Source organism: Filicampus tigris, chromosome 2, assembly GCF_054856515.1.
Source record: "Filicampus tigris isolate MCC_2025a chromosome 2, RoL_Ftig_1.0, whole genome shotgun sequence".
NCBI lineage: Eukaryota > Metazoa > Chordata > Actinopteri > Syngnathiformes > Syngnathidae > Filicampus > Filicampus tigris.
In genome coordinates this window covers 13,268,717-13,284,551 of record NC_141218.1, presented here as the reverse complement: position 1 = coordinate 13,284,551, position 15,835 = coordinate 13,268,717, and the positions used below count along the sequence as shown (strand labels likewise).

General features: G+C 38.6%; 1 protein-coding gene and 1 long non-coding RNA gene across 10 annotated transcripts in view; one reads left to right on the top strand and one right to left on the bottom strand.

Moving 5' to 3' along the window:
* The window catches only part of ldb2a (LIM domain binding 2a), a 76,002-nt gene that overhangs the window by 48,006 nt on the left and 12,161 nt on the right, over window positions 1-15,835 (top strand). For 8 of the 9 annotated variants that reach the window (XM_086023654.1, XM_086023650.1, XM_086023651.1 and 5 more), the window contains exons 4-6: window positions 5,485-5,607; window positions 10,374-10,457; window positions 14,089-14,212. In XM_086023654.1, coding sequence (XP_085879780.1) covers window positions 5,485-5,607; window positions 10,374-10,457; window positions 14,089-14,212 — 331 coding nt within the window. Of the gene's footprint in view, window positions 1-5,484; window positions 5,608-10,373; window positions 10,458-14,088; window positions 14,215-15,835 lie in introns of all 9 variants that reach the window. The other variant, XM_086023652.1, reaches the window with a different exon arrangement.
* On the bottom strand, window positions 288-13,411 carry LOC147151440 (uncharacterized). The gene is made up of 3 exons (XR_015085715.1): window positions 13,337-13,411; window positions 636-705; window positions 288-556 (listed from the first exon to the last, which is right to left on the bottom strand). It is a non-coding gene; the product is annotated as an uncharacterized LOC147151440 (long non-coding RNA).

Sequence of the window (15,835 nt, the reverse complement as noted above, 5' to 3'; positions counted from 1 at the left end):
TATTCGCTGGCGTATATTATTTATCCTGTGCGAAGAATTACTCATTGCTGTAGCTTAGTTGTTACTGGCATCTTTTGTTTCATCATCAAATCTATGTGTAGTATGTCTTATACTGACCCCTGGGGGCCAAGCAGTGCACATCAGAAGGAGGCCTATTCAATCAAAGCATGGAATAATGCATAAACAGTTTAGTCCTTGACATTCTGTGTAGTTATGTTATTACTGTATGCAGACCTGGGCAATTCCGTCCTGGGAGCGGAATGGTCCGTCCCTACGTCCCAGACGGACGCCCATTTTTGGGACAGAGAAGCGGGGATGACACGTTTTTTTAAAAAAAGGGACGGACTAAGCGAGGGCGGAGGTGGATTTCAGTCTGTCCAACTAATCGTCCCTCACACGTGTGACGCGGTCGCGAGGCGGCCAAAGTTAATCGAAATGGGCAAATGACAAAAATAGCCTCCGGACGCTTCAAACGTGCCACTAGTTACCCTACTGTGCATACTTACTTGCATTGGGAACGCCCCGGTGGGAATGCTGTGCACTGCACACGCTCGGTCTGCACGAAGGAGAGAAGAAAAGGAAGAAGGAGATAAAGAAAAAGGAGCGCTGGCGTTTGACCGCGGGAAATTTGAAACCTGAATGCCGCAGCCTCTTCATTCTTGCACGTCGGAGATGGGAGGGGCTTTGCTTGGTAGTAGATGACGACTGGCAAAACAAAAAAAAGGTTTCGAGATCGCAATCATGTTGCTGACACGGTGCTAAAACTAATGCAAACAATATTGCCGTCTTGGTAAAGTTCAACAGCTGTAAAAAACTTAGGAAAGAAAGTCAAAACATACCAGGTACACACTACACCCGAATTAGTAGAGTTTACTAGAAATCGGTGTGGAAACCGATTGCCTTAAACCACTTTAGTTTGTACACATAGGAAAACTTAATATGTTAAGTAGGGAGAAACTACATAGAACTGCGCATGTTTAGTTTACATTAACTTTATGTGAATGCAACTTGCTAACTTAACTGCTACTTGTAACAAGTTGACATGAATAATAATTTATTGTAATTACACTATACTTTGATGCGGAATCTAGAAAGAAATTCAAAAAACACCACATTTAAATACTTTAAATAGCACTTATTTTATTGCAGAATTTCCAACCGTTTGATGGGGTATAACACACAATATCCAACAACATTTTTCCCCTTTGTAACTTGGCATTCAAAACAAGGTGAAACTGGACGTAACCCTGAAAACACTTTGGTACCTTTCCATAATCTAATGAGAGCCAAAGCACAAATGCTTTAATTATTACACCAAAGAACTAGGCAAAAATATAAACATGTTAGTTAAATTACAAGAGACAAATAATTTAAAACTATATGAAAACTACACAAATACAAATATGCATTATAAACTGCAAAAATATTGACAATATTGATTACAACCGCGCCGGCCCATGCTAACTACATTGACTTCAACTGATGTCACCAGATTCAATTGAACATTCAAATATAGCAGCATCGAAATTGCTCCTGCGCGATTAGTTTATCCACGCACGGACTGATGGTGTTCCAGTCGGCACTCCGGAAGCGGAAAGGAAACTAGCGAGCCAATCAGCAACCCGAAGGGATGACCAACGGAAGCGCTCCCTGGATGTCGGGTGTCCCCGTCCATCCATTCAGAGACTGACCTCTCTTACGTCTGCTGCATTGACATATAAACAATGACCGCTGTTAAATAAAGCAGTTACATCACAACTCTCGACTCGCTCATTTCGTCTCCTTACATGCATGCAACGTGTGGTGGCAAGCGCTTCGTCAAACCGTTAACCCAAAAGTGGGTGCCCACAACGTAAGCGGATTTGAATAGTAAATTAGCCAGATAATAAGCTTTAAATAAACCTCCGCCGTTAGCATCTCTCCTGCGGCGTCATGCACAGACATTTTGTTTTGTTTAATGGGTAGGGGCAGACGTAAGGATGGAACCGCTTTAAAAGGGACGAGGACGGACAATAATTTTTATGAATAAGGACGGTGGGACGAGGACGGAAGGGTTACGGGGTCGCGGACGGATGATGGCGGACGGACGGGCACAAAGGTAAAGTGCCCAGCTCTGCCTGTATGTTGTTTATAACATATAATACTGTAGAGAGCTATTTGTCTTATTAAAAACACATGACAAAAATTCAATTGGTGTTTTTTGGCGGGCTAGAACGGATTAATCGCATTTTAATTCATTTTAATGAGGAAAGATGATTTAACACCATTGATTCAGTTGCATCACAGTCCAGTTGGTTGCGCATTACAAAGGTGACGCCAACTTCCAAACACATCTAACTGATTTCGCCCACAGTGCCACCTGCCGGATCTGGTGGGTCACTGCTCCACATGGCCCCAGTACAAGCAGATAGAAAGTAAATAAATTAAAAACAGCGTGTCTCTAGGAAGTTCAGTGGAAATGCAGCTTCTGCGTAATCATGTCACCATGCGGCCTTACTTTGACCCCGTGTGTGTGTGTGTAGGCGCGCGTGTGTGTAAGCGTTGGGTGCGACATCTGTCAGACAAGAGGGATTTAAACGACTTTCATGTATTTATTTATGTCTATTTAGTCAAAATGGGAGTGTATGGACTTTTAATACACTGGATGATTATTTTACAAATGTCACTAGTGAGCCTGGAGACAGATGTTATTGTTGACTTAAAAAAAGATGACAAATCATGTATCGTAATTAAATAAAAGCAGATTTTAAAAATGGGCCTCGCTATTGTAATACTTTTGTGTAGGTGTTGTTGCACTTTTTGGGGCATTAATACTACAGTACACCCCATTCCTCCTCAATTTGACTCTGTCATTTCCCTAATATAACTTTTGGAAGTAATAGAGTATACTGTATCTAGCTTTCTTCTGTATCCTATTCTTCCTTCTTCCTTCTTCTTCTTCCTTCTTACATTAGTTTCCAAATGTCGCTTTAGTGTTTAATCTTACAGTGGCCAACTACAAATGAGCTCTTTAGCAGACGTCATTGTCCACATAAATAAATATGAAAACGTATATACAGTTGATGTAAAAAGTCTACACACTCCTTTCCAAATACCACTCCTTACCAAATATGATATTAAAAAGTGAGACTAAGATAAATTCAGCATTAATGTAACGTGACGGCAACCCTGTATAAAAATCCAACATTTTTTTTACCTGAGTCCTGAGCCACTGTGATGTCATTTTCACTCGACAGCAAGTGGCAAAATGACCGCTCACTGAGATGGTTTAAAAAAAAATAAAAATAAAAAAATAAAAAAAAGATGGATTTTGCTGCTTATTTCATATTTAATAAATGCAATATTGATCGTAATACCATGTTTAGTCTAGTAGGGCTGCATAGTGAAAAGGTTTATTGCAATGTATAGTTGCTCCCATGCTGAAGAAAGTGATTATTAGCTTGGATTACTAAAAACATGCACACACAAAAACAATTGTTGCTTTCAGATATAAAATGACTTATTTTGCTTTCTGCATGTGAGCATCCTCTGGAGCAGCTTTGCTTTCCTATAAAAATAATAAAAAAAAAAAAAAGTCAAAGTAAAAGTGTATCATCTAGCGAGGCTGTTTTAGATGCCAGAGACAAAAGAAGTTCAGGTCAGGCAGAGTTGCCAATTAGGCGAGAGAGAGAGAAAGCAAAAGAGAGAGCGATAGACGGACAGGGAGAGAGAGAAACGATGAAGGAAGAGAACATTTTTTAGCCCCCTTTAGCTGAAGCCAGCACTCGCCGGGGCGCTCGCTCGCCTGCTCCAGCTTCTCCCAGTGCCGCGTTGCCGTGACAACCGGTAGTCGAGAGAGGAACGGAGAGAGAGGAGAAAAAAAATCAGCTGATTAGTCGGCATGGCAACGGCCAAGATGTAATCCCAGCAGACACACTCGCTCTAATCAATGCCCCCCCAGCGCAGATGCTCTCCTGAGGATCAACAAGAAAGATGCTGCCGGCCGTATTGCGCCCCACATGGACCCCCACCCTTTGCCGCATGCCTCAGTCACATACTCAAAACAAATAATTAGTCAAAGCTAAAAAAAATATGTGTGTATGTGTGTGTGTATATCTATATATCTATATCTATCTATATATCTATATATCTATCTATATATATATATATATATATATATATATATATATATATATATATATTGCAAACATACAAACATACAAACAATATATATATTGAAAATGATCATCAAAGTTTTGTGCCAAGCTGTGCCCACATTGGACCGCATATACTCTAAAAACATTTGGGTCAAGAATAACCCAATTATGGGTCAAAAATGGACCGACCACTGCTACTTGGCTCAATTTTGCTGTTTTTTTCCCCACAATAAAATCCCCAAAATGCTTGTTTTGTACAAAACAAGCACAAAATGTTAATTGTTTTTTTTACAAATTAATAATAATTAGTGGTCTGTCCCTTTTCAACCCATAATTGGGTTGGGTTGATCCAAGTGTTTGTTCTGTTCGGGGTTAGGGTTAGGGCAAACACCCTAATTGTAGTTTATCAGAGTGTGATCCCTGGTCCGAAATGGCTACTTCCAACCAAAACAGACACCTTCTTTTTCAGTTTCGGGCATGTGTCCTTGAGACTTTTTCGTGAGTTCTGTTGTGATAGCCCACTGATTCTTAACTAGTGGGTCGGGATTCATTATGGACAGGAGCTCAGGCATGTGCACAGATAGACCCTTTGTGGTGCTCTTTTATCTCGGATGATGAAAGTGTTCTTTGCCTGGAGCTCATTTTTTCTTCATTCATCAATATTTCGAAAATTTAAACAAAAAAAAAAAAAAAGTATCTCATCGACTGTTGGGATACAGTGTCAGACGGGTATATTTTGAGTTCTTGTTAGAATTCTGCGCCTCACTGTACAGTGCACACAAACCTTCGGCTTTTGAACAGGGGTGTGTAGACTTTTTATATCCACTCTAGCGTCTGTTTGCCTTCTTTGTAAATAGATTTACAATGGGAATTAATGGGCTCCTTAAGTTCAATATATCTGCTACTTTTTCAATTGTGTGACTAATTTTGGATGCTCTATTTTTTGGGGCTTGAGCACCTGCCCCAGAGAAATACAATTTACTGTTTTTCATTGGATTGTTTTATATTCATGGTTTTTCATAGAAATTATGTGTTTACTTGAATAATGACTTTACTCCTGCATTAGCGTTGGCTAGTGATAGACTATGACACATTCCGACTTGCGTGCGGGAACTGAGGACATTGTTGAAAATGAAATATGTTTCTTGCCTTTTACTTGTTAATCTTCAGTGTTTGTATTTTATGTTCCTAATTTAATTGAAATATTCAATTTTCTAGAGCTGAAATGAAATCAAAGTTCATCTCATATATGCAGATCTTGGTTTATACTGGTTTACTGACCCGTTTTACTGGTGACAAATGTTTAAGTCTGGGCAAATGAATCTAACAAGTGGCTATGTGGCGGCAGGTTTGCACGGAAGGTCGTCTGATCGTGGAGTTTGCCTTCGATGACCTGATGAGGATCAAGACGTGGCACTTTACCATCCGGCAGTACCGAGAGCTCATCCCCCGCAGCATATTGGCCATGCATGTGAGTTGTGCCGAGCACATGACAGCAACAAGCACAACCGGGAAATTCAGCGACACCGAAAAAGAAAGATTTTGTTTTGTAAGTGAGAGGTATTGTCTGATGGAACGGTTGGATAATAATAATAATCGGCTTACTGCCATTTAGTGACATTCAGTCCCTTGATCTGTTGACTATGTCTAGACATGCAAGCTGTGCAAAAACACACACACACAAAAAAAAATCTAATTATTCTGCACAATTACAACACACCGAGCCATTTTAACTCTATACAGACAGTTTTGTTAATCAAATAATAATTTCATCAAAGGTTGGATTCGAGAACCTTAATTGTCTTTTGAATGCTTCCAGCTTTGAAGAAGGCCCTTTTTCTTTCTAATCCATTGCACAAAGCAAGGTTCAAGGATAGCATGCTAGGATGAATTTGGTATGGAAGAGGAAGCCCCTTAAATGCTTTTGGGATGAACTCTTTGCATTCTAATACTTTTGTGCGCATGTTGTATTTCACGTCCTATAGGTGGCATATATCCCAAGAATTTTGGTGTCCCAGTATATTTATCCGCGTTATATTCTACTTCATGTAGGTGGCATGTGTCCCAATACCTTTGTCAATATGCAAGTGGCAGGGGTCAAAATGTTGTGCCCACATGTTGTGTTATTTCCTGATGGTAGAACATGTTTCCCAGTACTTTTATTTGTATGTTGTTCACTTACTGTTGCCGGCACTTGTCCCAACACTGACCGTAAGTTTTGGGTGGCATGTATCCCAATGCTTACGCTGCAATTTATATTTCACTACCAGTATGCGGCATGTATCCCAATACGTTTGTCCATATGCAGGTGGCAATACTTTTGTCGGTATGCCGTAGTTAGTTTCCTGCAGGTGACGTGTGTCCCAATTAGAGATGTCACTATCGAATCTTTTTTGAATCGATTATCCTTTCGACTATTCCATCAAATAATCGGGTAATTGGATGGCTTTGAACCAACCCTGAGAAAAATATTGCTGCTGCTTACTGAGTCACTCGCCGTGAAACTTTTCTTGGTTCGTGTCTGCATGGTTGTATTATACCACCCCCTGGTGGCCAAGGCGCACACACCAGAAGGAGCTCAAAGTGCGGCACAAACAGGTTTATGGCATTTCCATTCATTTCAAGGCACCACTGCACTTTTGTCCATACAAAGGTGACGCCCATCCTAATACTTTAGTCCGTATGTTGCATTGTATATGTCAGTGTGTGTGCGTTTCTTTTTGGCCAAATCTAAATATGAATTGTACCTCGCAGATAAATTAGCCCCTCTGGGTGCCAATTCGCTAATTTCGGAAGAGGTGCATTTTCGTTTCTGCGTGTATCTCTGTGTGTATTTGTGTGTGTGTGTGCTTGTGTGCAGTGTTCACTCTTTTTGATGGCTGCGTGCGCCTCCTAATGAAGGCACACACACAAACACAGATGCGTGCACACACTGGGAAATAAGAGTGGAGTCCAAAACTCAAGAGACGTGGACCTTTTTTGACTCTAGGAATTTTTTTCTAGTCATTCTGCTTATTTGGCAAGAGAAACCATCACATTAATCATATGACACATGACCCAGCGTGCTGTCAGCTTTTTTTTTCCCACTCTATAGATTACTTGTAGTTTGTTGTGTTTATTTCTATTGTGCAGGGTTACCATGAATAACTAGCCAGAAGAGTGTTTTTTTTATTTTTTATTTTAATCCTGTCGATTATATGCCCCAAGTTGCCCAGTGTAGCATCCACTTATGGTTCCGAATAAGAAAATGATGGCTATAATCACATTTTACAATGTACGTTATATTCTGTGAGAGTATCTAAAGCTGTTAAGTGATGACTGTTTAGTGGCGTGGGAATGCACAGTAGCCATAAAGTCAAATAAATCATCACCTAAGTAAGTGTTAGGGAGCTCTGCTTAGTGTGAAAAATGCAAATACGCAAAGAACAAATGTAGTGTGAATACATAATACTTTATTGAAAGGCAATTCCTCTTTTTGCGGGTGAAAATATCATCAACTAAATACACAATGTTTCTTATTGTGACTAGACCAAAATAATTTGAACGTGAGTGGCGCATGGTTCTACTCCAGTCCTATAGGTGACAGCTAAGATGTTAAATTATCTTTATTGAACAGTCATAAGTATTACGAAGTGGATGTATCACAAAAGTACTATTTTGTTTGTTTGTTTTTTAAATCGCAGCTCCATCTGGTGGTTTGTTGCCCCCACTTGGCCCCAATTCAAGCAGACTGTAACAGCTGTCCCTTTTCCATTTATTGTCAAATTTTGCTCCCGATACCAGATTTTCATATGAACACGAGAGAAAAGGCACACAGTAAAAATCTAAATGTATGTATTCACATTAATTTGGAAAAGAAACCCTACTCTGTATGACATAACCTTTTTAGTCACTGACCCACTTGCCTCAAATTCAAGCCAGAAGACAGACGAAAAGCTGTTCAATGATGAGACGGCGCCGAGTTGTAATGCCCGCTGGCGCTTGATATGACGTCATAAGCAGGCATTACCTTTACGGCGTGTGGACGGATAAGCTTTAATTTTATACATGTATGTTTTATTTATTGATCTGTCTATATGGTAAGTTGAGTGAGTGATTTAAAAAGTGCAGTCCATGTTTACATTTGTTTCATAAATGAAGTGACGTGTAGGAAGTGGTACAGAGCCACTGGATTATTGTTTATCGCTCTATAAAAGTGATTAAGAAGTGCAGTCCACGTTTGCATCATGTTTCAAGACACAAAGCGGTATGTAGGAAGTGACAAAGTTACTGATTTGTTTACATTATTGTTGCACTTGATTTTGCGCCTTTGCAGGGGTGGGCAATGCCGGCCCTCGAGGGCCAGTATCCTGCCTGTTTTCCAACTCTCCCTGCGGGAACACACCTGATTCAAATGATCATATAATCAGCAAGGTCTGCAGAAGCTGGATAACGATCCTGATCATTTGAATCAGGTGGCTTGCACCAGAATGACATAGAAAACATGCAGGATTGCCCACCCCTGCAGTTTACAGTATAGTATCAGTATAGTGCATACTTATGTTTACACCACACCTGTGTGGCAGATTTATGTTGCCATGGGGAACGCTTACCAAATTGCACATCAAAATATTGTGTAAGTTTATACCTCTAATTGTAGTAGATTAACTGTCTTTCATATAATTAACGCTTCATTTGTCTTTACCTCGGTATTCTAGTATACGTAACAGATCTGATATTGTTTGTTGTAATAAAGATTAATTGTTGAAAAATATATTAGAAAAAGACCTTGAAAAAAAAACCAATAACAATTAGATTATTTTCCATAATTGTTCAGCCCTAGACAAGACCCAATGACAAGTTGAGGAATACTGACCTGAGCCAGAGGGCTCCACTACCCCAAAAGCCAAGAAAAGACAGGAAGATGTGATACATTTTCATAACTTTTAATTTTTGGGACAGTTGAACTTTCTCAGCACAACTCCCTGTGACTGGATCTTATCATTGCTCCACAAATTCTGTCTCGATGCAAGTGGTTGTGCCTTGTGCGTGACAAAAAAACTAATCAGAGCTGTTCCGTTGATTTTATATACAATACAGAATAATGTTTAAATTAAATACATTTGTTTCCACATTTGTTTTTTGGTGAAACTACCCTAGCGTGTGCCGCATCTCTCCATTCTTTCTCGACTGTGTGGTGCAATGAAGCCCTCTACCATCAAGTTGCTCCAAGAAGCCAGGGATCCATTTTACAAAGCAGGTTTCGTGAAAACTCAGTCTGTAACCCTGAAATGAGAGAAACTCTGAGTTTTCCGTTTCAGCCCACTTTACTGCCCACCCTTTGCCACTAATTACACTGGTCAACAATTTTTTACTTTTTTTTTTTTTTTTTTTTTTTAAATCAGAGATGCAAGTAATCTTTTCTAAATATTTTTTGTGCTGATTCCGAATTTCCCCTCGTTTTTTGTCTAGCACATCAGGTTTTCATATTGTTATTGTTATTATTATTATTAGTAGTAGTAGTAGTAGTAGTAATAATAATTATTATAATAATTACTAATAATTATTATTCAAATTATCATTAATAATATTAATATTATTATTTATAACAATAATATGTAACGTAGTAACATGTTTTGTAATATTTATGAATTAAGGGTTTGGTTCATCAACAGGTTAGTATTTTTCTGAAATGGCATACCTCTAAATTACAATAGTTGGTAACGTTTGTATTGTGCAAGCTTTTGTAGGTCAAACTTAAATAAAAATAAAAGAAAATTTCTCAAAAACACGATGGTTTGGTCAAGAGTCATCTCTGATTAAAATTTGCTGTGGATCAGTGTCAAAACTCTTAGTCGTTAGCCTAGCGGTTAGCATTGCGCACATTGTCATCACTTCTCGTGTTTGCTTTTATTGTTGTGTTTTTTGTGCATTTACCCCATCGCCCACCCCCCGAGGGCAAAGAAATCAATTAATGAAGTCAAGATTAGGACATGGAAGTAATAACATTATTAATTATATGACGTGATTAGTGGGACAATAACAAAGGTCTACTTGCACGTAGACACGTGCGATAAGCGTTTTTTCCCCCATTTCCGACTTCAGTGCGTCTAACACGTATGAATGCCAATCAGCCTAATTGGTGGTGGATAATTGCTTGTATCCGGATTAATGTAGTGAGTATTTTGTTGTTTTGTGTTGTGTTGGGTTGTTTGTGGCCTTTTAAGTTTGTCTGCATGTTTTTTTTTCCCACTGCAGGCACAAGACCCTCAGGTGCTGGAGCAACTGTCCAAAAACATCACGCGCATGGGTTTGACCAACTTCACCCTCAACTACCTCAGGGTAAGTGTGATGGTGTATGTATTTTGTGTATATCGTACATGTGTACATATGTAGAGCAGTGATTCCCAAATTTTACTGAACCCAATATTACATTGGAAAAGTCTCCCGGCACACCAACTGAAAATTTCACAAATTACTGTATATTTAATATAGTTGATTGTAGTCTGTGCCATGACGTGGAAGAGAATTTAATTGTTCCGCCTGTCTCTATACATCACTGGCATAGATAAAGGATGCATTATTTGTATGTAGTAAATGAATGATAACTTTTGGACAAATTAGGTTTATTACATCAAAATATCGAATATTTTATTGGGATTCCAAAATCCTTATTGGGCAAAATATTATTGTCTACTTGTTGATTTAACTCTTCATTGTATGTAATTTATGCTGGAACTTGAGGGAAAAAACGGCAATCTTTTCTTCTCAATTTATGCATGTTTATGTAGCGTGTCTAAGCTATATGATAACCACAAACAGGAAGGTTGTGTGTGTGTGTCGTTTTTTCTAACTCTGCTGTTGACTGACATGCTCGTATTTTTCCAAATGGCGAGAAGGCGAGTGAGCGTGAGGCGGAGGAATTAATTGGATACAGAAAATTAGCATAACATTAATGAACGCTCCCTGTTGAGACACGTAATTGCGAAATGGCAGCACGCAATTCTGGGAGGGTGGAGGGGGTGTGTGGTGGGTGAAGGGGTGGTAGTGGTGGGGGGGTAGTAAGGGCACCTCGGCTGCTTATAATAACCCAATTGAGGGAGACACAAAGGGGGGGTTGGGGAATGGAGGAATTGGGGAGGGGGCGAGGGTGGAAGGTGGTTATACGCCGCCGCATGTTTTTGTTTTTCTGTCACAATGATTGGCAATGCACAAAAGCATGTGCAGAACAACTGGTAGACCAGTTTTTGTCCAATTATGTCTGTTTTTGAGGAATGAACACAAACCTTTAATCATTTTGGAATTTAGGGTCATCCATCTGGCAATTATGTTATTGAAATTTGGTAGTAATTGGACAACATCACTAGGGCACGTTATTGTTTAGAGGGCCACTGGAAATAAGCAAAATGACCCCAAAACATAAGATTTAAAATAAAATTGTCTTACCGTGTTACTTACTGTGTTATTTCAGCAATAGGTTTCTGAGGGTTCTTAGTGGGGCTACTGATAATAGACACGGATACCAAATTTCATGCTGTTAAGTGGAACTGCCTGCAGGGGCTGGTTTTTTTTTTTTTTTTTTTTTTTAAACCGGACAAAATCTCAGTTTGGAAATTACCAAAATAACCCTAAATTAGCTGCTCTCACAAATATGGCAGATTTCATATGTCTTATCAGGCATGTGCTTTTGAAACTTTTTTATAAATCAACTCATGACATGTTAACCAAATTGACAAAACTTTGAAGACAAGTTCGTCTTTAAAGGACCACTGGAAGAAGCCTAAAATGGGTCCTTCAAACCAAAATGGCAGACTTCCTATGTCTTTGCAGGCATGACTACTTGAGACAATTGTCTACTCATGATAGACAAGTTTACTCAATTTCATATTGCTAATTAGTACTGGCTTTGGGAGTTGAATTTTTTTATTTGGAAAAAATACAAAAATAAAAAGTTGGTCACTGAAGGACACCTGGAAATGGTCTAAGATGCCCGCTTCAAACCAGAATGACAGCCTTCTTGTGTCTTTTTGGGCAAGTGTCCTTGAGACTTTTTTGTAGGTCTACTCATGATAGACACGTTTACCAAAATTCATATCACTAAGTGAAACTGATTTGAGAGGCTGAATTTGGATTTAAAATTCCACCCACAACTTCTACCACAGCAGACATTTGTCACAAGATGAATTGGAGTGAGTTTTAATCAATAGGAAAGCCCTAACAGTTGCAAAATTAGGCTCATAAGATGGCAAATCTCCCCCAAAATTGTGGTAGTACAATCTGGTTGGCAACCATTGCTGCGTAGTCCATCTTATCCATCATGCCACATGAGCGTTAGCTTCCCTTCTGTTATCTTAGCTCCCCAGTCCATACAATACACCCTTTCCTCATATTAGAGCTAGGGGAAAAAAGTCCTGACACCTTCCCCTCGACGCTTTCTCTTTGGGAATACATCAGCATGTTTTGCATGTTGCCAAGCTTCCTTCTATTCACTCTGAAAATAGACACAGGTTTCAGGATGGGAGCCAGTGCTGCTTGGCATGCCAATCACAGGCCAGTATCAGGACCGGTAGACTAATGTACTATATAGCTAACAAATTAAAGAACATTAAGTTAATAATATTTAAGTTTCGTAATTAGCGAACAGAAAGGAATAAAGAATTGTTATTGTTGTTGTTTCAGCTTGACGTTTGTGTTTCAAGGTGTCACAGCAATATTGCGGGAAAACAGGATGAATTATTGAAATTATGTTTTTCTTTTCTGTAATATTTATGTCGCACGCCTGGACACGAATAATTCCAAGCATGCGGGGGTTTTGAAAAAAAGTGCCTTTACTTCTGCAACGCACAGCACATCAGCGACAGTTACAGCGAGACATGACGCAATGAACTGCACTTTGTCTACTCCTCGAAGCATGAAACTTCACGACCTCCGGTCACCTGCTATAAACACATCGCTTTCTCAAAATATCAACACGTAATGTGGTATGCAATATTGTACATTATACAAAAATAACAGTAAGATCAGCGGCAACAAGTCACGCAAATGGCCACAGTATTCATCCGCCACGGTAAATAACATGCGTCACCATTTCATACTTTTCTTCGATGACAAATGTGTTCGAAACCTAAATTCTACGCAATAATCACAACACTGAGGGATACTTGGCCTCAACTACCAACAGTATTGCAACTTATTCTCATTATTTTGGCACTTTCACTCACCTGCAACACACAGCACATCAGCAACAGTTACAGCGAGACATGACGCGATGAGCTGCACTCAGTCTCCTGACTTCCGGGTCAAAAGGACCCCGTAGCTGTCTCAGGTGCCTTAATTAACTTAACAAATCCTACTTAGTTAGCCACTGATTGAATACTGTAATAATTGCACATAAAACATGTTGAAAATTAATGTACGAAAATAACAGAAAAATTATATACACGGGTGAGGAGCATGGATGTCATCAATTTATGTACCCAACTTTGTCCAACAACAACTCCCATGGGCCCCACATTTATACTGTTATATACAGAGCTGGGCGTTATATATATATATATATATATATAATATATTTATTTTTTTTGGGGGGGGCACAAGCATGTGATACAGCTGAAATTTAATAAAAAAGGGATTCCTGGTTCTTTAAACGTTGGATAATAAAGTCTTGGATGTGTAAAGAGCTGAACAAAATGTTGCACGTATTAAAATAAAAATAAGAAATAGTCTTGCGCCATTTAGTTGTGTGTTTTAACAGACTCTGAGTTGCTCTGGTGCACATGACAATAAACTCCTTTCCTCCAACTCTTTCATAAACGCCCATAAAAGTCAGATTTATGGGGCAATTAACACATCAAGCGAGCAGAGCAGGATAGCCTGCCTTTTTATGGATTTCTTTTAATGGGGGCAGTGCTTCTCGTGGCTCATTTGCATGTTTTTTTTTTTAATTTATGAGCATTTTTTGTCTTTCTTTTAGTTGTGTGTCATCCTGGAGCCCATGCAGGAGCTCATGTCCCGACACAAGACGTACAACCTCAGCCCACGCGACTGTCTCAAGACATGCTTGTTCCAAAAGTGGCAGAGAATGGTGGCTCCACCAGGTAAACTACAGCTCATGCTCTTAATGGATCACCCCCACTACCCTCCACATGGGGATAAACTTCAAGAAAAAATCACTTCTGCAAAATAACAATTAAGCTTAAAGCAGAAGTCAACCCAAACATATTTTTTTTCAAGAATATGTTCCCAGCAGGCCCACTAGTTAAAACACGGCATTCTGATTCATTTTGCCTTTGTGGAATATAAGTTAAGCAGTAAAATGCATATTCGTATTTAGCCATCTCGGGGGGCGGCCATTTTGTCAACATATTCTATATATAACATATTCTTGAAAAAATTATGTTCGGGTTGACTTCCGCTCTAAGTCTTAAATTCACTATTCAAAGGTCTTAACCATGCATGAGACAACTTAAAAAGCATTGTCATATTTTCCACTAATAATACTTTTTTAAAATAATCGTCAAGTGTATTTCAGCTAGCGCCTCTTCGTTAGCGCCATCGCAATATAGGGTTTTTTTTTTGGAGGGGGGTTACAGTAAGCAAAATAATATATACTTTTGTAAAATATTACATGGAAAATGTACACAGTGGACATGTTACTGGTACTGGGAGGCGTGGATTATTTCTGTAAAGTAAAAAAAAAAATGTAAATATTTTTTCAACGTATTATCATTTTTTTCTGTCATTCATTTTATTTATTACTGTTTCAAGATTTTGTAGTTTTATTATTTTTTATTTTACAAATGATTTAGCAGTTTTATTTTATCGTTTTGTTTTATTTTATTATTTCTATATTTTATTTGTGTACGTATGCACAAATATGCTTATTAACATCTGTTCTTTATTATTGAGTGAATGATTTAATGTATTATTTATTTGATATATGTTTTTGTGTTTTATTATTTGTGTATTTTCCAATTGTATCACTTCGTAATTTATGATTTTTATTTCATTTAATATTTTTAATTGCATATTCATGCCTACTATGAGTTCTTTATTGTAAATTATTTTATTTAAGGCAAGGCGAAATTAATATTTACCTTTATATTTTCATATATTTTACATTTCATTTTTGGTTTTATTCAATATTTCCCAATGCATTTTTCCTTGTTTTTACTCATTTACTTGTCTTAGTAATAGGTTTGCTTTGGAATGGATTTAAAATACAACAAAACAAACAAAAACAATACTGTAAACAAAAAAAAAAGTACTGAAGTACAGCTCTAATGACATACTTTAAAATTGAGGACGTCCACCTACAGCTTCCATATAGCTGCTCCCCCCTTTGCTTTCCTGCCATTCTTCTCCATGTTTCTACCACCAGGAAGGAAGCATCCGCAGCATTTGCACCCCCTGATAAGTCTTTTATTTTTTGGGATTTTTTTTTTTTCTTTTCCTGGAGGGAAACGGGAAGCGATTGCAGTGCGTCAACGGCGCAGGAAAAAGCCGTCGGATACCACAAATCTGTGACAATAGTTTGCCGAGGCGCACACGCATCTGTCAATGTCAGCCATGCAAAGAGGAAAGATGCGGATAAGGGAAAAAAAGTCAAGTACAGTACAATGGAAGCTTTAAGGTCACCATTGTTCCCATAGGAAATCATTGAAGTCATCATAAAAAAAAAAAATAACTTGACTAACTGTGAAGGCAATGTTCGAAGTAGT